This window comes from Gobio gobio, assembly GCF_949357685.1.
Source record: "Gobio gobio genome assembly, chromosome: 2".
Lineage (NCBI taxonomy): Eukaryota > Metazoa > Chordata > Actinopteri > Cypriniformes > Gobionidae > Gobio > Gobio gobio.
The window spans coordinates 40,951,682-40,974,764 of NC_137098.1; the positions used below are offsets into that span (position 1 = coordinate 40,951,682).

The following is a 23,083-nucleotide window of genomic DNA, read 5'->3' on the forward strand; positions in this document are numbered from 1 at the left end:
AGAGTGCATCCTTTAAAAAAGAAAAAGAAAAAAAATAATGCATACAAAAGGAAGTCCAAATCTGGCTGGAATGTTTTCAGAGTGTTACCATTAAAGGGTCACCTGCTCCAATTAAATCTGTAAAATACTTGCGTACTGATGAACACAGTAATATCCTGATTTCCAAATAACAGCTATAGCTTCAACAAAGTATCTAATTGAATCATTTTCTGTTACATGTTTGTGTGTATACTGCAAATGATTAAAGTGTTTTCAGAAGCTATAGATTCGCGCTCGTTTTCTTTCTTTCTTTTTTTTTTTTTTGCTTTATGTGGGTGTGTTGTTAGTTTGTTATTGTGTGTCTGAAGACCCCTAAGGGCAGGAAACAGCAGCTCAATAGGACAAATGGTGCAGTCATATAAACAATCTCTCTGCAGGCTGAGACAGGCCAGAACAGAACATATAACAGAACAGAACTGAGCCAGATTCACACATAAAACCATACCCATAAACAGTGTTCACATAAAACCTAATCTCAATAAACAAACACACACTTGTCGCACAATCAAGCTTTTTTACAGCAGCCTCTATAACGAGGGAAAATGTCACTGAAAAAGTGACCACAGAGCATTAGAAAATAATTTTCTTGATAGAATGATAGGGAGAAGTTATTTTATATTTAGCCAAGAACAACATCTTCTCAAGGTTTTGCTTTTAAAAAAAAAAAAAAGGACTGTAATAGCCATCATGCATTCGACGTAATTGTAAGATTGCACTGATTTGATCACAAATATGAAATTAAAAGTATACCATTATAAGCAATTAATGCTTCCCTATTTAGAATTGATAAGCGCCATTGTGAAAATATTTTAAACAATCAACTTTTGAGGGGAAAGCACTGTTCATTTTACACATTCACTCCATGACTAAATAGACCACAGGGGAAATGGGGGTGATGGAGGAAATCAAAGTGGGGTGAGGGACAAAGAGAAAGAAAGAGAGGGTTGAGAGGTTGGGAGGTTTATACAGGCTACATATTTTGTAGCAAACTGAAAAGGCAAGACCTCCTCCCTACTCTCCGCATTGAAACCTCTGTCTCACAACAGAGGACCAGATGGAACAATCCCTGTTTGAATAAAAAGAGAGCTCAAAGCCACCACAAATGATCAACAACACCCCAACACTCCTTCTCTCCCCTCTCTATGCCTCTTTGGATCGACGGGAAGTCATGGGAAAGCTTGCCAAATGGGCAAAGGGTGAACCAGCATGTGAGAGTTTGTCCATGAAAAGGTTAAAGAGTTGAGGGTGAAGTCTGTGCTTTCTAAGACAGAAGTTTAGCCATCATTATTCTAAAGGCAGGGGTCACTCGGAGCATAAGAATGGACTCGACCCTTCCTCTCACATACATGCTGCTAGTCTTAATGCAAAAACGAATAAATATGTAATGAAAGACAACCACACAGAAGCTCACAATTCACAAGAACCACAAAGCTTTTACCTAAGAGTAAAAATGCTATTCTATTAAATACATAAATTAATTCGCCAGGCAATGCGTTACAGCAATGTTTTGTTAACGGAGTTGATGCAATGAACTAACAATGAAAACAAATTGGTTTTTTTTTTACATAAAATTGCAGGAAATAACATTTATATCAATATTTTTGATCGTTTCAATACCTGCATATACTTTTGAGTAGTTTATAATCAAGTTATTAATCAATGTTTATCCTATATTAAACTGTTTAAATGACTTCTTCAAGCTTATGAGATTTATGTAGTTATAAAATGACAAGTCTTCACACTGGAAACCTCGTTTTTGAGAGAAGCATCCAACACGTTAAAACGTATTTATCTGACCCTGGCAGTCACTCAGGCCTGTCTCCCGCATGAGCGGCGTGACCAATACCTAGTTAAAGAGTTTACTTTACTTTTCATCTTCAATGACTAGAGAATAACACAAATATTGTCTGTTTGGAAAAGAAGAATGGAACTACCTTGCTGAACATTGATTATTCTCATGGTTATTCCACATCATCAGGATCCTCCATTCGGGTGATAATTGCATTTCTCTTATTATTACAGGCCTCTTACATGTCTGAGCCCTATTGAAATTAAATAGTTGTATCAGACACCAAAACCTCACATAATACTGTAGCCTATGTGGACATGTGGGAGAGCTGACTTGTGTGAATAGAAATTCTTTACAGGCTCCTCAAAACAAATCTCAATGCACACTACAGATCCGATCTTTTGACCATACACCCAAAAAAAAAAAAAGGTTCTATATGGCACCAAAAATAGTTCTTGGCTCGTAATCATAGGGGAACTTTTTTTAGTGCTATATAGCACCATTTTTGGTGCTTCAGTGGTTCTTCAGCGGTTCTTCAGAGGTTCTTCACCGGTTCTTCAGAGGTTCTTCACCGGTTCTTTGACTAAGGTGCTATATAGCACATCTGAAGAACCACTGAAGCGCCAAAATTGGTGCTATATAGCACTAAAAAAGGTTCCCTTATGATTACGAGACTTTTTTTTAGAGTGTATCTGTGTTAGGCCTAATTCCCGCCCAAAGTGATTCTCCGAGATCGTTATTAACATGAACCTCTTTTGAATGGCCGTGCTATTAAAATTATTAATATAGCCTAATTCACCTAATTCATGTCGGAGAGAAAAAAAAATTCACGGTAGGCCTAATTTTTGTTTATTTCATAGGTCGTTAGGTCTATAATTCTGAAGATTTAGAATTCGAATTAATTAACGTGTGTGTGTGTGTGTGTGTGTGAGACAGAGAGAGAGAGAGAGAGAGAGAGAGGCCAACGCTTGATTTAATTACAGCGAAGTTATCGCCTCATTGCTGAGTAATAATGTAACTTTCAGTAGTGAAGCTGTTTTATGTAACCTATAAAAAATCATAGGACAGAGGTTGCAGAGCTGCAGCTCCTGAAGATTCTGTGCGCTTTATAAGGTTTCCACCTCAATAAAAAAAGTTGTGAGGCATGCATACAGGCACGTCTGCTCATAATTCAACTTTAAAAACTATCTTTGTGGACAAACGTGTCACCTTTGCCTTGTGGTGGCTTGGAATTCAAAGAGGAATCGGATATGCCTGTTTAGACGAAGCCTATGTTCAGATATCGAATATGTGGGCCTATCACATTTAAACCCACATTTGAAAGTGGCTCCGGATGCGAAAAATGGATATCATGATGAGCAATAAATTCAAAAATAATTCAATAAGTTAAAAAAATATATATTTTTTGTGCCAATGTAAACGCAGCCGAGTTTACATTGGCAACCTCATGTGTGGGTTCGTCTTAAACATTTATTACAACTGAATAAACATGTATTACTACTGAATGTCCCACAAGAGCTCAATAAGTCAAATAATAATAATAAAACATTCTTAAAATATTCAATGCAATGTGGTAAGCAGCCAATGTATTTTACCATTCGATGTGAACAGTAGGCCTATATTTAACAGCAGGGTGTATGAAGGATTGTTTACTCTGAAGCGGGCTCTTTGTTCAACTGGTGGATTTTATTCTGTAGAATGAGCCACACAATTCTATTGCATTAAAAAGATTATTCACATAACAAGGACAGATAGACTATTCAAGGTCCATTCTCTAAGATTGTGTTATAAGCAACAAATGACCTTGCTGTTCAGTATGAAATATTCAGTATGCTTTATTATGTTAATAACCAGACAGTAACAGAATAAGTTAATTGAAGAGGTAAATATTGACTACATATTACAGAACAGAAAATTCATAAAACACTTCTTAAAACCCAAAATACTGTATTGCACTGGAACCTATGCTTTCTGTTTAGTTTTTTCATTATAAAACCATCTAACAAATTCCAGCCTTGAATTGCACTGCGACTAAAAAAACAAACAAACCTAGATACAAATTAATGTCAATGTCAGATAATTTCCCTGTAAATCAATGAGAGAGACAGTCCTTCCTCTTCTTACTGCTTTCATGCATCTCGACAGCTAAAGGCTTAGGAGCTTAATTGAGCGAGAAAATAGACAGCAATGAAACACATTCAGAAATTCAAATTACATACATATTACATTGCTTTGCCCTTTATAAGTAAAAGTAAAGACATTTTCATAAAAGAATGGAAAATTCCATATCTTAAGTAATAATGCAGTATAGGAGTTTATTGATAATGTTGTCGACGAAATATTGAAAATGATATACCTCAATAGTGTCTCTACTGTGTAAAATAGGATATTAGACGCATGTAATAATTAATGGTTGCTGACAGTGTATTGATGATAAGAGAAGCTAAAATGAGCTATGGATTAAAAACTTGGTGTTAATAAGACCGGGCATATGGTCTAGCCCTAAATAGTTGCTTGAGAACACATGCAAGTATTAATTATTTATAATGAAGTAATGTACAGAACCATAATCTGTTGGTTGGACAAAAATCACAGCAGAGGAGACCGAAGTGTAATATGATGCTGCCAGAACCACTTATACAATCTCCTCCTCTGAGTAGATGAATCAACAACAAAACAAAATAACCTATAATTCCAATCTTAACACCAGGCTAAATAACTCTGTAACAGTGGGCTTATGCAGGGACATAGACTCACTTGCCCTTAGAGGTATTCGAATGATATGCTAAATGCAGTCTACAGTACTTAAAAACTGGCCATTAAAATATCCACTGCACTGAGTTAATAGCTGTGGACTGAATTCATGCAATAGAACATCACAACGCCAGTCAAAAATACATGTTGCTAATAATCAGGTACAGAACTGTGGACATGCAAAGTGTAAATCACCTAAGAAATTGAATGGTGTTGAATTCCTAAGGACTCTATGTCAATAAAAGGTCTATGTCAAATAAAACCCAAATCAATTACAAGGTTCACAGAAAGAGAGAAAAAAAGTGTAGAGTATTGTAGCAAGGCTCTAGCATATTTTAAATGAGAAATAAAAAGTTGTAACAAACTGAATTTGTAATATCATGGACTCAGTGCAACTGCTTTCTATGATTTTAGTGTCAAAACAATTTGTTACAACTATTACAGTACACAAGAAAAAGGCTCTAAAAGTGTTTAAAAATTAATTCAAACATTTGGGGAAAATCTATGCCATCTGTCCTGTCGATTACTCTGACAAACTCTAGTTAATTATGAAGAAATTGAAAACTGTCCCTTAATCCCTCCAATCTCTGGGAGCGTGAGAGGTTCCTGTAGGCTGTTTATCTCAAATAGAGACATTAAATGATCAAAATTCTTTGGTAAAGGAATGAAGTTGGCATGATTGAGTAGAAAGCACTGTTGGCTTGAAGACCATTTGCGGTTTCAGCCAGCCTGCTAGCTTGGTTCTCTTCCAGAATGCTTCTGTTAACCTGTCTGTTCTGAACTATATTAAATAGCTTTTCCATAACAGGAGCTATTTAGTAGCATCTATCTTATCCTATAAACATCACAAGATTATAAAGGATAAAAAAAACAAAATGCTTTTTATGTATCATGGACAACAAACCCAATTTTCCACACTATAAAAAGTGCAAAAAAAAAAAAAACTTTCAGAATTTTAAATCGATCATCAAGTCATATCCCATGTTTATTGTAGGAGTTCAGAGAGTTCAGCGTTTATGGCATATGATGTCATTCGTCAAGGCTCCTGTCAAATAGCTGTCAGGGTAAAAGGGTTGAATGGATGACTGTTTAAACACTCAAAACTTTTCAATGTCTTTCCAAAGAAAGAATAGAACGGATCAGCTAATGAAAAGCATTAAAGACGCTAGTGTGTTTACCTAAATACAATGCGTTACCTATATACATTGTGAATACGCACACATACTGTGTAATGACATTTATTGTAAAGAACTTGGAAACCAGTGGGTCATATCATTAATGAAGTAGTAACATCTGGACAGAGAAGAGTTTCATTCTGTGATGTATATTACTGAAATACATTATAAATGACTAACATTATTAAATGTGTATGGTTTCAAGGCCAAATTATTTTAAATATATATCTTTTTAGGAAAATAAATAGCATCCTAAAATCTTGAATCTGCATTAAGACATTAGCACTAAAAAACCCCACAACAAAACAACAAACAAACTCTTAAAGAGTGTGTTGGTTTATCACAAAGACTTGAAAAAATGCTGAATCAAAGAGAGATCTGTTCTCATCTCCAATAAAACAAAATCTAATTTACAGAGTTTTATAATACAAACATGACAACACATATATTTTTTTATAGCTACAAATTATATAAACATCTATTTACTTAAAAATATTGTAGGAAAGAAGCTATATTTAGTACATCAATTATAAATCCATATTATGTAATAAAGAAGGCAATCGAAGCTACAGTGCAAATGCCTCTTAAACAGAAAGCTACTCGCATACATTTACAGTACCGAATGTTCTTATTAGAAACAGCACAGAACTCTATGAAAATGCAAAATCCTTCCAATAAACAAACCTGAAAAATATCTAAGTCATTCTGATACTTCAAAACCAAGGCCCAAGGAAACATCCCTGTCTTTGAACCATCCTGAACTCTTTCAGTGCAGAGGAATCTAGAAAGTTAGATTATACATAAACATCTTATTATTTAATGGCTCTGCTGTTATTAGGAAATAAGTCAGCTAATTGAAATGTTGTTTCGAGTTCTGTTAATGTTCTGGACCACTAACCAGACTAAAGTTCAGCTGTAACAGAGCAATACTGAGTCAGGACTATGGTGAATGCTCCAGCTGCATTTACAGACAGTGATGACTCTGGAGACAGACACAGCCCATGTATCTTTGAAATCCTCATTGTATTCATCTAACATTCAGCATTGTCAAACTAGAAAAGCAAACTTGATGAGTGCATTAACATGGAAAGAATTCGGCATTCTGTCTCATACATACAAACTCTAAGATGTTTTGGCAGTGCAATGAAATAAAAGACATTAAAGTTCAACAGGTCATTCAGAGAATGATGATAAAAGCTAGGGAGCTCTTCAGAGACAGTTAAATGTGCGACCGGCTCCACTTTCTGGGAATGTATCCGCCCCCCCTGTGCAGTCCAGACAGCCTGCAATGGGTATAGCGATACATTTTTGGTTACTGTTGTTTTGGCACAAAAAGGAGGACACTGGTTGAGGTGAAGGGTGAGAGGTCAAATGTCAAACTGCAGTCTCCTGGTCTTCACGCTGGATCATCTGGTAGTGCTGGCGGTTCTCGAGATACGCCGCAAGTTCTGCATCATTCGCCTTCTCGGCACGATGCTTTGGAGTGTCGCCCTGGAAATGAAGCGACATGTCAAGTCCAAACACAACAAATGCTGGAGAAGTTGTTGACATAATTTATAATGAAACTTCTCTCTGTTCCATTGGTTCTCCAATTACAAATAAAAAACACAAATTGAGGTACAAGAACAAGCTTCGTGAACTGCACAGAGCAAAATACACAGAGGATATCTATGGTTGCCCCAGGCCTCAATTAGGAACAGTTCCTTTCAGACAGATTTTTCATGAACAATGAAGAAGGGAAATCAAAGATTACACTGAGCCTCTAATGGTAAACATGCTCTCTCAGAAAACACCTCTCTTTTTCCATGTTGCTGGTGCCAGCATTGCTCAACAGTAATTGTTGTTAATTGCAGGCAGGCCTGGTGCAGAGAGTCTGAGAGAAAGGCCTGGACTGTTCCTGACAGAACTCTGAGCACTCAAACTGCCCGCCAGGCGCTTTCATTGTTGCGATGAAACTGCTTTTGTTCGGGAGTATACAGTACGAACGGCCACCAGCACCCTTTCATACTACGCAACTTCCAGTGCGGTGCTGCATCCCTCCATTTTTAGCCTTTCAGAGGCAGACAAAGCCAGTTCTGGAAAAGCTGTCAAAAACGACAGAGTCCTGTAGCAAGTACAATAGAGAATATTAGCCGTGATGAACTAAAAGAGACAAGTTACACAGGAGAAAAAAAAGCTTCGTGGTTGAGAGACTGATCCCTGCAGGGCATGCCGAACAGAAATATAATCATACTTTTATAGTGCTTTTAAAAACCAGCATTCATCCTCATACAAGTCACAAAATGGAGAGGAAAAAAATGATGGAAAGGATAATGGAGATGCTTATTATATAAAGACAAAGACAGATGGGTAGACTGTAAGAGAAACAGAGGAATGAAAGCAAGAGGGAGGAGAGTTGGAGAGGAGGATTGCGCTTCATCACAGGGAAATTAACGATGAGTCACTCTATTCTGGATATAATGTTTTCTGGATTGAATGAAACCAAGAGTGCAGGATCCTTAGATTTGATGGAAACAGAGGGAAAGTGGAGCAGAAAAGTGCTGATGGAGCAGTTAAACGCAACCGACCACAGTCCAGGAAAAATGGCACAGCTAAATCAGGTCTTGTTCGGTTCGAGTTTGTCAGGAGAACAGCCGCCCTGAAGAGGGCAGATGAAAATCATGGGATATCCTCTGAAGGGAAAAAAAAAACTTGTTCTGTTCTCGGACCGTGTCAGACTGGTGACTTTACACATTTCATCTCCCTCAACAGCACATGAGTTACTGATAATTACACAGATAGAACTGAAGGCTGTCAGACAGACTAGAGTCCATCTGCACCCAGGAGACTCAATCAGTGCCGTCTCACACATTTATCAGATGGGAGCTGGGAAAGATCCGTTAGACTGCTGTGAGCTTTAGAGAAGACTCTTACAGTAAGGCCCAGTGGTGCGAAGGTACAAAACTAAAGGGGGGAAAAAAAGAGCGAGCCAGAGCGATGAATAGTACTGCTGAGATTTCTAACCACAAATGAGATTTTTGTGCTTTGTGGAAAATCATTCCCTCACAGATCTCTTCAAATAAGTAGTTTTTAAATTGATGTTTCTTCTGAAAAGAAGAGAGGCAGTAATTAGAGTCTAGTGTGTCTACAGCTGTGTGTAATTTTGCGGTACACCAATCAGAAGTGCTGCAGGAGTGCTTGAGTCTCTTGGGTGGCTCTGTGGAGGTGAGCGGGGGAGAGGGTGGGCTGTTGGGGGGAAGAATGGCTCCTTGTTTCATGTGGAGGTCTTAGTCAGCACTGACTAACAGAGCAGTTAAGTACAGAGACGTTCAGGGATAGAGACCAGCTGGAGGCTTCAACCAAAATGAGACAGATCCAAAAGCCACAAACATCTACAGTGAATCAGCTTGGCATGAATCTGTATTCAGAGCTCACCAAAAGAAATCCTTCCTGAATTTCGATATCAGACACAAACTTCTGACAGGATGTCAATACATGTACTCAAAGCTATGACATTACTTTCCATTCCATTTTTGTCAAGTACAGCATCAGACCTGGTCATGAGACTTCATTCTGTGCTTGTAAGTAGACCCCTAAAAACATTGAAGCCAAAAATCATTTACTCACCTTCATGTCATTCCAAACCCATAAAACTTTGGTTAATCTTCTAAACACAAATTAAGATGTTTTAATGAAACCTGCAACATTTCGGTCCCTCCATTGAAAGTTCAGCTATAGCTAAAACCATTTGAATTGAGCAGATTAATCCAAGTCTTTTGAAGAGATATGATTGCTTTGTATGATACGTTATGAAGATTAACCATTAAACAAGTCTTATGGGTTTGGAATGACATCCGGTAAAGACGAGTAAATGATGACAGAATTTTCATTTTGTTGTGAACTAACCATTCTAATCGAGCAACAAACATGAACTGTCCATCTCACCTGTAAGTCAGTCTTCATGAGAGATGCTCCCGCCTCCACTAGGTAATGACAGATTGTCCTATGACACAACGAAGCCGCTTTGTGCAACACCGTCTCTCCGCTGAATAAAAAGGGAAGAGACAGCCAGAGAGAAAAGAACAGACAGAGAAAGAGAAGGAGGCAGAAAAACAAGAATAGACAGGCTGTTAAAATTAATCAAAGCTTGGCCTTTTAAGTGAGCCAGGCCTGACTATACTATCATAAAACAAAAGGCTGAACCTTTTCCTGTCAACGGTTAAAAATAACAAATGGAACTGTAGAATAACAGAACAGGCCTCACTTTTCTCTCTCCGTTACATCCAGAATATCGGTGGGTGCTGTGGAGAAAGAGAAAAAAAGAAAAATCAAACCTTGCAACCGCACTAAAGCATAAGCCCAGAGGTAATGGTGTGTTGCTTAATGAAGAGCTGTAAAAAGCTTGCGTGGGAGAGAGAGAGAGAGAGAGATGACCTGCTTCACAAATCAACCCCCCACACACACCACAGATAACACGCATAACAGCGACTGAACGCAATGTAGCAAACAATACCAGTCAGAAGTTTGGACACACCTGAATGCGTTTACGTTCAGACCTGTTGATCTAAAGGCCTGGACAAATACAAAGGGTGGCTATTTTGCAGAATAAGCTAATCCATTAAGATAATCACTAAGATAATTTGTGTCAAAGTTTTAATGATTATATTATTACTACACAGTCATGCTAATGAAGCTCATTTGAAATCGAGAGCGAGAGAGACTGCTGACAATGCCAGATTCACTTTACTCTTTCAAAGATCTATACCACATATTTTACATTGATCATTCAACAGAAAGAACAAAAGGCATAAAATCTGTACAGACAAAGACATTCCGCTTATGCCAGCAGCAATTGAGAGATGTTACAGACATGCGTTATGTGATCATTTACCATTATCAATGATGTATCTGACAATCTCCTTGCTGCCCACTTCCACAGCATAGTGCAGTAGGGTGCGGCCCACAGGGTCCAGCACACACAGGTCTGCCCCCATCTTATGCAGCTCCTTCAACTGCAGAGAAAAAGCTGCCAGTTAAACAAACCAACAATGAGGTAAACACATCCCAAACAATGGCAATCCAAAGAGAGCATCATTATGGTAAGCCACATGGTATTCTGATCACTGAGGCTCATTAATTATTGCAAAGTTTCCGCACAGTAATTCAAACAGAATCTAGTGATGGGCTCAGCTGTGCTTAAGGAGAAAAGCACAAGTTTGGCTGAAGGCTGATAGAAAACGTGCCAGTGACTGTCTGAATAGGTTCAAAAGACCCTTCGGTGTGATAAAGCCCAAAATCTGTCAGAAATTTGCCAGGACTCTTTTTTACACCACAGAGAGTTTGGGCATAAAATACTGGCATTATCATCAGTCCAGTGAGTCTAGACAGACTAGTATCATCAGAGGTTATTTATTCGCCAGTTTTCAGTCTCATTTGGAGGAGATTCCTGATGAATGATGCACTGAGAGGAAAGAGGAGACACCAGCTACACACACCAGACAGTAGAATCTCTGCACTCCACAATCTGGTAACTACAGACACACCATTGCGTGTGTGAGTGCAAGTGTGCGTGTGAGAGAGTCTATAGTTCTCCATCTTTCATGTCAGTTTAAATGTCAGAGAGAATATTTGGATTTGGGGTATGGTGGTTGCTCACAGTTTTTTGACCACTTCGTTATTTTGACTTGGATTTTCGTTTGTTGGAAATATGAATTTAGAAATGCTTTTGAAATGAAAACTTTGTGTTTAAATCAACAAAATATTTGAGATAAAGACGCGGTTTGGAATGGAGTGCGTGCAAAATAAATCGCAATTCCCTGAATCCACGGCCTAATACGAAAGGGCGACACACACATTGAGGAAAGTAAGGGTTGCAGTGTACGTTGCAACATGCCAAACATCCTCATTAATATTTGAAATGTCCCTTCTCTTCTCTTTACCGAGGTATGACGAGTGGGAACAGCTTTGGGGCTGGATGTGAGAGATTATCATTCTAGGGAAAGCCTGTTTGGTCACCATAGAAACTAAGAACGAGTGAAAGGTCAAGAGAATATGCAGGATCATTTATCTGGTTCCGCCTCCGCTCTGCAAAATGCTTGACATTTAATGGTGAGGTCAGTTCTGCGTTAGAGATGACAGATTATCCTTTAGGCCAAGTGAACATTTAACTAAGAGCACATGGATTGCTTTCTTGCATATTAAATTATTGCAAAACACAACATTTGAGCTACAAACTCAAATAAAATGCGAAAGTTATTGCAAGTCATTTCAACACTGAAATCTGAGAAACCTAGAAGGTGAGGGTGAGGTCGTTGTATTTATGTGCTTAATGCTCTTACCTTCTGGTGATCCTTCTTCTTCACACATTCGATTAGATTGTCTGCTGACACTGTTAAAAAAGAAAGTACTCTGTTAATGGAGATTTTTTTATACAGTTTTTGCTGTTTGTCAATTATTTGATCTTGAACTTGTTTGGATTATTTTTACTTAACTAATTACAAAGCAGACTGTTTACCAAGATGTAATGTGATTCATTTATATGCTGATTACATACTTTTCACACATTTAGAGTTAATGGAGGCCATCTTAATTGATCTTGACATTTTATTTTTATATTATTACTTAAGTGTAACTAAAGCAAGAAAGTTTACTAAGATGAAATGTGACCAGAACAGGATAATTTTTCTTTTTTTCTGTAGACTTATTTATTAATTAATTATTATACCACTATGCCCATGTTTACAGGTGATCATCTTAAGAGTGCAAATGTTACTAAAAACATCACAACTCCTGCACTCAAAAAAGAAAGAAAAAAAGAAAGATGGATATGCAAAGCATGTCTTAAGAGCAGGTAAGTAGCTTTTGCAGCTGTTGTCATGATTCATTGAAAACCATTGGTTTAAAAAAATAAAAATTAAACATTTTTGGCATTAGACATAACGATTGCTATTCATATCAGATAAGGAAAACTATTACAACTTGGATAATAGGCTATTTATAGGCAAATTGTTGCCTGATGTTGATTCATGTTATTACATGCATTGTCGCTTTCCCTTTCACCAACACTCTCTTTTCAGTTTAAGGGTTATTTGTGGCTTCAGGCTACTATGGCACCTTGTGCTGCATATAGTAATAACCTGGCCTTCTTTCCTTTATTTACAGACATGACATGAACATGCAAGGACGAATGACTCGAGTTTCCCGTTAAATCCACCCAACAAGTCTAAAATAAATATAATCATTAAAGGCTTACAGTAGTGATACAGAGTAAGGCGAAAAGATGGTTTGGAAGATGGATTTATGATGTATTTACTCACTATTTTTTGAGTTTACTAAGATGAAATGTGAACAGTTAGTAATTAAGTATACATTTGTTTTCTGTAGACTTATTTAGATTTTTTTGCTTTTTTCATAGCTAAACTGAAGTAACCCTTTTACCTTTTAATATATTTTTACTTAAAGGGCCCCTATTATGCAAAATTCATTTTTACATGGTGTATGAACATAAATGTGTGTTGGCAGTGTGTGTACACAACCACCCTATAAATGGAAAAAAAAACCTCCTTTTTAATCCCCATAAATCATAAGCAGTGTCTCAGAACAAGCCGTTTGCACATTCTGGGCAATGTGACGTCACTCGTGGCCCCATCCACAACACTGTCGTATTAGCATAGACCTCGATCGCCCTCAGAGAGCTGTACAAAATCCGCCGTGTTTATCTCCCTGCCAGAGCATTTAACAGCAGCATTCAAGTAAGAAAAGCGTTCTTAATAAAGCTACTAAAGTTCATTCAGTCAAGAGCAGTGAGTGATTTTCTGTTTATCGTTTGATTCATATTAACAGTTTATATAGCAGTAGGTACTGTATATTACACTGCTTTCACTTTAGTACACAGATCTAATATACACACAGGATTTCTGTGCTTGCTGCATACGTGCACACAGACATAACCAACTTTTTTCATGTGAACTTTGTGTGTTTCTGACATAACCTTGTGTGCATTTGACAGTTCAATCACAATAACACATGAAAGAGAACTAGTCTAGTTTAATAGCCTATTCAAGGATGCACCTAGCCTAGAAATCTAGACGCACCCTAGCGGCAGAAAATTTATTTTGCCGCAAATGTAGTCTAGCAACTCTCGGTAGACCTGAGAGCTGGTAAAAAAACAAACTCTGGTTAGGCCAATCACAGCGTGTGTAGAGTCGGTGGGCGGGCTTAACATAATGACGGCACGTCACGGCAGAGTTGCGGAGGTTCTGCGTGCTACTCGTAAACAAAGAAGCTGACGAACAGCAGCCTTTTGAATCAAGATTCAAGAGTTTTATTTGTCACATACACAGTTATATACACAATATACAACTGGCAGTGAAATGTAAACAGGTCCGCTCCATGGACAGTGCAAATAACAGTTACAAGAAATTAAAATAGAAATAGAATAAAATTAGAATAAAAAGTATTAACATAAGTAGAATTATAAATAAATCAAGTAAAAGATAAAAATAGGAAATAAGATAAAAATAAAAATATAAAAATTAAAATATAAAAAATATAAAAAAATAAGTGGATATGATAAGTGAGATAAACTGTAGAATCTGGAAGACTTGGAATTAAGCTTTTCTTTGAGAAAAGAACAAAGAACGGCACTGAAGTCATTCTTAAGAAAAGAAGATATGTTCGAAGTTTTGCCTACCGGATACATGGCGCTATCCAATTGCATGCAGAGGGAATTTGAAAGACAACCATTTATCCCGCCCCTCGGATTGAGCCCTGTCAATGGTGAGTTTCCAGACCCAACATCTTGATGTGGGTCTGGCTTGTCAGGCTAGGATGCACCGACATCCAGCTCTCAGTGTGTATGCGTCGGGTGTGTGTGCTCAAGTTGAGAGTGATATGGCTTTAAAACGCAGGCAGATGATAAGATTTCATTATGATGAAGAAGTGCAATGTCACTTGAGCATGTCTGCGATAGAGATGATCTTCAAAACCAAACAGATGTATCATGTTTCAGTTTTCATTCACAAGCTGTGAAGGCTCCGCCCTCTGGGGTGGGGAGCAGCAGCTCATTTGCATTTAAAGGAGACACACAAAACAGCTAATATTTCTCAAACCCAAAAATTGGCATTTTCAAAATGGTATATTAAACGATCTGTTAGGAATTTGTTTTGAAACTTAACAGACACACTCTGGGGACACCTGAGACTTATATAACATCTTGTAAAAAGGGGCATAATAGGTGCCCTTTAAGTGCAATTATAGCTACACTATGCAACTTTTGGCAGTCTAGTGGTTTAAGCATAAAACTTAAGTTACTTGCAGAGGAAGATTTTTGTGATTTTTGTTTTTATGATTACGTGAGTTGTGCTTCAGGTCCTGCTATTCTGTGCTGATGAATCTGATGGCTTGAGGCACACCACTATTTAAATTTGGTTGAATCTAGAACAATTTGTAAGAAGATTTGTAAAGCTGTAATACCAGAAAATGTGCTCATACTGGAGTCAGATGACAATTGATGACTAATTACTTAAAGGTATTATTATTCAGAAACTGCCTGCATGCACAAATCGCTTATGCATATTTGTTCAATATTCAGTTATTCAGTGTTACACAAGGAGATGTTCTGTTTATTTAATGTTTTGGGAGCCGACAGTTAAAAAGGGAGTACAAATACGGTTTTAATTACGGGTGTTAATCACATTTGCTGATGCTGGCTCTGAGGGTTCAGTCTCAATATGCTAAATCTGTGTTCAAAGCTTCGCAATGCCCTTTGTAGATTTGCCTTCCTAATCCAGAAATCTTGTGTGTTGCTTCACAAACCTCGAGAGGTAAAATATGAAAACACCCAGCTGGGATGTCGGACTAACACACACTGTAGTGTGCACTGCGAGGCTAAATCTACGCCTGTGTCTAAAGATATGCCCGCTCCAATCCAGCTCTCAAAAGTCGGCCGCCTTATGGAATTGAAGAGTCTTTTTTCCTGTCTAGAGAAAGCGTGCACAGGGCCAAATCAGGTTTTGGAAATGCATTCCTCCTCTGCTCATGCCAGGAAGCTTTGGAGCTAGCGCTGAATTCTAATGTGGATCAATGTGAGTGATGATAACCTGCTCTGCCTCGCTGCACCTCACAGACTGTGAGACTGTCCTTTCCTCCACTCCCTTCTTCCTCTACCAGTGCCAAGAGAGCGGAAAACACCACAGCCTTGGCACATGCCCTCTCCTGAAAGGCAGTAACTCGTTAAAAAGGAACAAGAACGAAGACCAATGAGTGTTTAACACTCAACTTCCACCTTCTATGAAAGCCAGAAATGATTCACTGAGCAAGAGCTGCTCCCCTACTACAAGCACCAACCCCAATTTGCTTCTCGCAGAGACGCTGTACAACTTTAACTCATTCTCACAAGGAAATGTGCTCCCATTTAAATTTTTTGATGTAGAATTTTACATTTTTATCCAAAGAAATTCTTCTAAAGTTCACATGGTGTTCATTCACTAAAGAGCTGAAAGCAAAACTAGAGCACGACTTAACATCCTTACCAGATTTCGCATTGTTCAGGGTGCTCTTCTCAAACCTGTGGGAGAAACAGAAACATCTGAGTGATTGTAACACTTTAAGGGCCCGTCCACACGGAGACGCATATCACTGTATAAGTATACATTTTTTATCGTATTGGCGTTTCGTCCACACGGAACCGGCGTTTTGGGAGACTGAAACCGCTATTTTTTGAAACCGGGTCCTAAAGTGGATAAATCTGAAAACGACACCCTTGTGGTTTCGTGTATACAGCCAATCCGTATATTTTGTGAAACGGTGATGTCATCACACCACGTCCTGCGCGGGGAAGACTGAGAGGGATACAACTACGGGCACTGGGCATGCGCACATCAATACTGCGTTATTTAATTACTGTATTTGCATTATTGTAAGGGTATGTTTAGGGTTGGGGTAGGTGTATGCGTTAATAAAACACATCTGGTAAGTAGCAAATGTATTTATTGTTATTTTATTGTGAGATTTTACCTCACCTCCGACTGTTGCCGTACCCCTTCTAGCCACAACTCTTCTTCTCAGTTTTTAGTGTATTTCTGTGGCAGAATTACAGTGCCACATACTGGCCTGGCATGTATACAGCATCGTTTTGAGCCGTTTTCATGCTCTCGTGTGTACGCAGATATTTCTTGAAACGAGGAAAAAAAAAAAGATCGGATAGGGAAAGTTCTGGCTTCGTGTGGACGGGGCCTAAATCAACAAACACAAATCTTTTGGAGGACTCTAACAGCATGTATCCAAGTTCTTGATGCACACACTGTGAAGCCATTAATCTCAACTTGAATCATCTCCTGATGTTTTTCCTGATGAAGCTGTTCAAATAATCTTCAAATGGTCCTAGAAAGAACGGCTACAATGCATATGCATACACACTCATGTATGCCCTTCTCAATTTTCAGCATCTCAGAGATTTATTGAGAGACAGAATAATGACTTCAAATAAGCGTCATAATATTCTTCTCTCAGAGCAAGAGATGAATTGAGGAGAGAGCCCTAACTCAATGAATGTCACTGCAATGCTATCTGTGCGACATTAGGTCTGTTTGACTTCATATGGCACTGCACAGAATGAGCATCTTGAGCAGTGCATGACAGTTGAAAAGTTTGGTCTGACTTAACGAGGTGCTGACATATGCCACTAAAGTATTGCGAGAAGGATTCAAGCAGACTCAGTCGGCAGAACGGCTACATGAGCTCTGATGACGACAGCCATTTCACAATTGATCAGACAGATGATCAATTTCTGTTCCACTAATGCTCACAAATCAGGGTTTTTACAAGAGTAAAAACAGTAAAAACTCTTTTCATGCAATGTTAATGTCATATTGTTACAAATGTAACGTTAGTCAAAATAAAAATGTATAAAAATGTTATTTAAATAATTCGACTTCTTTACTTTTTTTCTTTTTTATATATACATGCACTGTATCAAGCAGCACATACCCTATTGAAATGCGTTTCTGCTTGCTACATGTAAAATTCAAACATCTGTTTATCTGAGAAATATTACATCTAATCCACTTAGTCTGCGATAAAGTACACAAACACTGTGCGAGTGTTACAACCAGCTCACAATTGTAACAAGTAGTGAAAGAAATAATGTATTCAACGAAATATCATAATTAACAAAAGTATTCAAACAATCAGTAATCCGTATTAGTGGAAGTCAGTAGTGAAAGCGTGCCTGAAAGAGGCCTGTGAGCTCAAGGTTTGAATGGGTGCAAACAAATAAGTATAACAAACGAAAAACAACAGAATGTCAGCCACTTAGTAAAGCGCAGTCACATCGTAGCCTCTCTCTAACAATCATTAGTGCTGCAGTTCTTATAGCCCCAAAAAAACAAGCCTCAAGTGGAAAACCACACCCCCACTAAACAGCACACCTGCAAACAAAACCAAACAGAAGAAAAAAAACACAGGCCCAGCACTAACCGGGACATAACAGCGAGCATCACTATGGAAGCACAAAGTGTCCAATTTGACAGCTTCTTTTTTAACTCCTCCCCCAACTGCAAGCGAGAAATATCGCAAAACGGTAAGGGCGGACGCAGTCGAAGTCGAACACACCTATGGCGATGATGCCATCGCTGATACTACACCTCCTCTGTCTCTTATCCTGATAGACCTCCAGCTGACTGGAGCATCTTCTGTGCACTCTTACCTGAAAGAATATTTGATCAAAAGGTTCCCCACCCCACACTAAGAAGACTGGGACATTAAGGAAAAGAGACAAGTGGCGCACAGGGCTTTGGATCCTGAACGTGAAGCTCTGAGATGGGTTTCCTTGCCAGAAACACTGCTGGGAAATATGTAACATCCTCCGACAGAAAGAGCCAATAAGGGGTGTTCTTTACTAGAAAGGTTTGCAGTAAATGTAACTGGTATTTAGGAGAAGTCAGATCACAGTCAATTGAAAAACAATAAACCTGTTTCACTTCAAACAACGTCTCAAATTGAAAGAGACAGAAATAGAGGGAGGGAAAAGGTTTTCATGATCACTTAAGTAAAAGCCACAACACACAGTTTTCATTGTGATGTGTCTATGAGTGATTGTGTGTGTGAGAGAGAGTTAGCCTTGCTAAGGAATCTGAGTGTGTCCCATAATTAAAAGCAGTTCACAGACTCAAAAATCTGGACGGACTCTGACATGTCTTCCCAACACACACCCACACTCACACCTTTGCTGAATGTTTGAATGCCTCCTCTAGCCTTGCAGCTGAGGTTCTGCCTCCAGGCAGTGAAATTTGCTCAGGTAAGTGGATTTTAGATCCCTGAAACCACAAATCATAACTCTCAGCTATCAAAAACCATCTCTATCAATCATAATTTATCTTTCCATATAGATATATCATGACAAATAACGTTCAAAAACACTGAACTCTGGTCAGACATGGGGAATGTTCAAAGCAGCCTATCTTTTCCTGTGTCTGAGTGTTCACAGCAGCACTACAGAAAAACATATCACATTAAAAACAAATAACATTATCTTCAGCCATATCCATTTCAATACTCAGGTGAAAAAAGAAAGGCTTGAAGCTGAGTTTGGACACAAATTACTAAGTATGAGGAGTAAAGATATGCATCACAAGAGCTTGAAGCATGTGCCTGGAAACAGGGCAAATGCATCTCTAACCATCATGTCCTGGAGGAAAAGCTGGTAATGGTTTAGTCCCCAAGTCTAAATGATCATCCAGTGTTTAAACATGTCTGAACCATTCCTTGGTATGTAACCCAGACGGCAGCTGTAATTACTGACATTCCTCAGCCTGCTTTCACAACACTTACACACTCTTAAAAAGACACCCTAACATGCACCCTGCACACACATGCTCAATAATGAAAAAATAGCTCAAGGCAGCTTTAATGGGGTTATTGAGTTTTTGCTAGCTGTAATTGCTAGTAATTTAGCACATTTACAGAAAGGGTAGAAATGTGACATTGGACCAATTATTCGATATGAGTCCAGAAACCCCTCATTAACTGTAGAAAGAAACGGCAATCTGAATCTGATCCGGGCTGGCATTTATTCAGCCAGATCACTGGCTCAAATGGTATTTGCTAGCTAGTTTTATTGTATTGATTGTGGACTGGAATGTTCTTCTCTAATCACTACTGAGATTTATGAGCAGAAGTCTTTTCTTAAAACAAAAGCAGGTCTTAATGAGGGGCGCTTGATGTCCCATGCTGTGAATACAATACCAATAGAGGAGACTTCAATATACTTCAATATAGGAAGGTTCTTAGGGTCAAAGTTCAGCTCACTAGGGACCAATCAGACTTTGGCAGCATCAGGATGTCAGCTTGATAACGAAGTCTGCGATGCCCCAACTGGCCTCGCTGCCTTTACGCATCTTTCTTCATTTGCTTCTCCTCATCAATATAACCTTTATTATGCTCCTTCCAATTTACCATTTGCAGACACCACGTTAAAGATGGTTCGTTAAGCCTGCACAGGAAACAAGAGGCTAATCTCGCTTGTGCGCTCTTGCTTCTTCCTGTTGTTATTTGCTTTGAGTATCAGTGTTCAGATGTGAATCTGCCTCAGAATGAGAGCTCCTCATGGGCCCAGCTATAATTCCATTACAGAGCAAGACACAAATCCCTCATTTATGTATGACATAAAAACAACATAAAACGTGTATTAATTAAATACGGCTCTCATTCAAAGTTAAACCAACGACAACAGAAACCTAATCAATTTCCCTGGTAGACAGAGATACACACAGAGAGAGAGAGAGAGAGAGAGAGAGAGAGAGAGAGAGAGAGAGAGAGAGAGAGAGAGAGAGAGAGAGAGAGAGAGAGAGAGAGAGAGAGAGAGAGAGAGAGAGAGAGAGAGAGAGAGAGAGAGAGAGAGAGAGAGAGAGAGTGAGAGTGTGCTGGTTTAATCAAACTTTCAAGCATCTTAAGCTGATTTGAGGTATTGATGAGATGTAGAATATGAGCAGCAGAAGAGATAGTGCTGTTTAAGAACAGATTGCTAGGGTTTTCAGGCTGTCACAATTTGAACAAGCTGCCTTTGTGCTTGTCTATACCATGCTGAAGCCATCTCTTAAAGAGCAATTCACCAAAATATGAGAATTCTGTAATTTACTCACCCTAATGTCAAATACCAACCCTGTATGACTTTTCTTCTGGGGACCATTTGGGGGTTCTAAACTACGTTCAACAGCACTTTTTTAATTGTATGAACACTTTTCAAACTATCTTCTTTCATATTCCACAAAATATATCTGTTTTTTAAAACTGAACTTCTTTTAACTTGACACTACATCTTAAAGGAGGGGGTCTAATGCTATTTTATGCAATTTGACTTATTTAGTTGGATTCTCATGCCAACATTTAAAAAAAAATTAGTTGGACGTATGACTATTTATAGTATTTCTGTGCCAAATACACTCCTTCCAGATTCAAATAAGTTTTGGAAAGTTTTTTTTGAGTATGGGCCTGTGTGAATTGCTTGTATGGGCACTTCACCCAGATGAACGCATGCGTATTGTGCACATCAACGAGCTTCGCTCTGGAAGTGTGTTTGTTTGTTCCCGGTCACAAGTCGAAACTGCATCAAATGAGTCTGTTTTGTTGGCAATCGGCGCGCAAGTGCATATAAGGTAAACAACACTAACGTATATTGAATGGAAAGTTATCAGGGAGGGATAATGCCAAGAATGCATTGTGCATGAGTTGTGAGGCTTTTTTCTGAAAAAATCGTTATAGCGTAGGCTATCTGTCTTTTATAAATATGATAAAACTCTTCGGAGATATGAAGGATGGAAAACTACTCTATAGGTACTCAAGATTAACATAAGATTGGCTGAAACTGTGTGTGTTAGCCCCCAATAAATTAAAAAATGGGGCTCTCATGTGCATGATGCTAAAATAAAACAGCGAGACATGCCACAAAGGTCAAAGATGTCAGTTTAGCAGACGATTACATGGAAACAGGGGCGGCGCTAAGGGGGGGCGGGTGGGGAGGGGTTATTAGTAGTAACAGTACTAGTAGTAATGTAAAATACATTATAAATGTATAATCTACCAAAGACTTGCAAATATAACAAAATTATGGCTCATTTCTGCATATCCGGCAAAATCCAGCAAAACGCTCCACTCATAAACCGCTCACGTTCATCGGTAAAACTACGTTCGCTCAAATCCCACTCTGACATGAAATTTCTCTGTACTGTAGGATACTATACTTGTTGTAGCCATTAAGAGAATATATTTAGTTTTATATGTATGTTGAAATATTATAATGTAATTGTTTTATGTCTATGTTGTCAATCTGTCAATCTATTTTGATTATGAAAAGTGAACAGCATGAGATGGGACACATCATAAGATGCGCAATGCCAGGATACATGGAGTGGGTCAGAAATGATTGTGACCACCTCATTAAGATTTGTTTTGTATAAATTATATCTTAATTTTAATCAATGTTTGATCAGCCAACTGGGGCATTCTGGGTTGAGTGAGCCGAGCTTAATTGGTCAGTATTATTCAATTGCAGACAAAGCTAGGTTGGTGCGATAGGGGGCCCAACATCATATTTCATAGGGCCCAAAATTGATAGCGGCGTCCCTGCATGGAAAAACAAAAAGCAGCTCATTGGAACACAAAAATGCTTTCTGTGTGAATCTGCCATTATAGTCTTCAAACAAACAGCAGTTAGAAAATAGGATGACAGACAAACTGGAGAATGCCAGACAAGACAAAACTTGAACAAACCAGACTAGAAATGACTATACTGGACCAGCACAGGCTAGATTAGACCAGAACATGGTAAATTACTACTCTCTGCTCCACAGAACCTTGTGTGTATTCATGTTAGCGTGTGTCTCTTCTAGCCTCTAAAATCGTGTCAACAGTGACAGCTGGGCCTAATAAGGAACAGAACAGGCTGGTAAAAGATAATAATCAGCAACAGAAATGATGTGGTCCTGCTGTGCTAGATTTCATTTTCCTCTTTGCAGCAATGACACCGTTCACATTAAGGAGAGCCACCGGCAACCAGAAACTATCCCAACAGGGAATAAAAGAGTAGAGCTGCTCTTTGAACACTTTGAACACTAACATCTTATAGTAGCTCTGAGAAGAGACAACTGAAAGGGTAGAGAGAAGAGAGGAATACAGAGTCGGTAAAGCTTTGTCTCACCTGCTGGTAGGTTTGAAATCTGCTGCAGTTGTATTTGAGCGATGAATACCCCCCACCCTTCAAAACAACAAAAGAATCAAACAAAAAACAACATAAATAAATGGGAATGTAAGATGAAATGATGAAGACATTACCATAAACATTAATCTTTTG

General features: G+C 38.5%; 1 protein-coding gene across 1 annotated transcript in view; it reads right to left on the minus strand.

Moving 5' to 3' along the window:
• Positions 1-3,647: 3,647 nt before the first annotated feature.
• dgkza (diacylglycerol kinase, zeta a) overlaps positions 3,648-23,083 on the minus strand; it is a 59,040-nt gene continuing 39,604 nt past the window's right edge. The window contains exons 26-32 of the mRNA XM_079803749.1: positions 22,931-22,987; positions 16,269-16,303; positions 12,075-12,124; positions 10,628-10,748; positions 10,001-10,037; positions 9,682-9,781; positions 3,648-7,248 (exon numbers count right to left, since the gene is read on the minus strand). Coding sequence (XP_079659875.1) covers positions 7,132-7,248; positions 9,682-9,781; positions 10,001-10,037; positions 10,628-10,748; positions 12,075-12,124; positions 16,269-16,303; positions 22,931-22,987 — 517 coding nt within the window. The 3' untranslated portion in view covers positions 3,648-7,131. The remainder of the gene's footprint in view (positions 7,249-9,681; positions 9,782-10,000; positions 10,038-10,627; positions 10,749-12,074; positions 12,125-16,268; positions 16,304-22,930; positions 22,988-23,083) is intronic.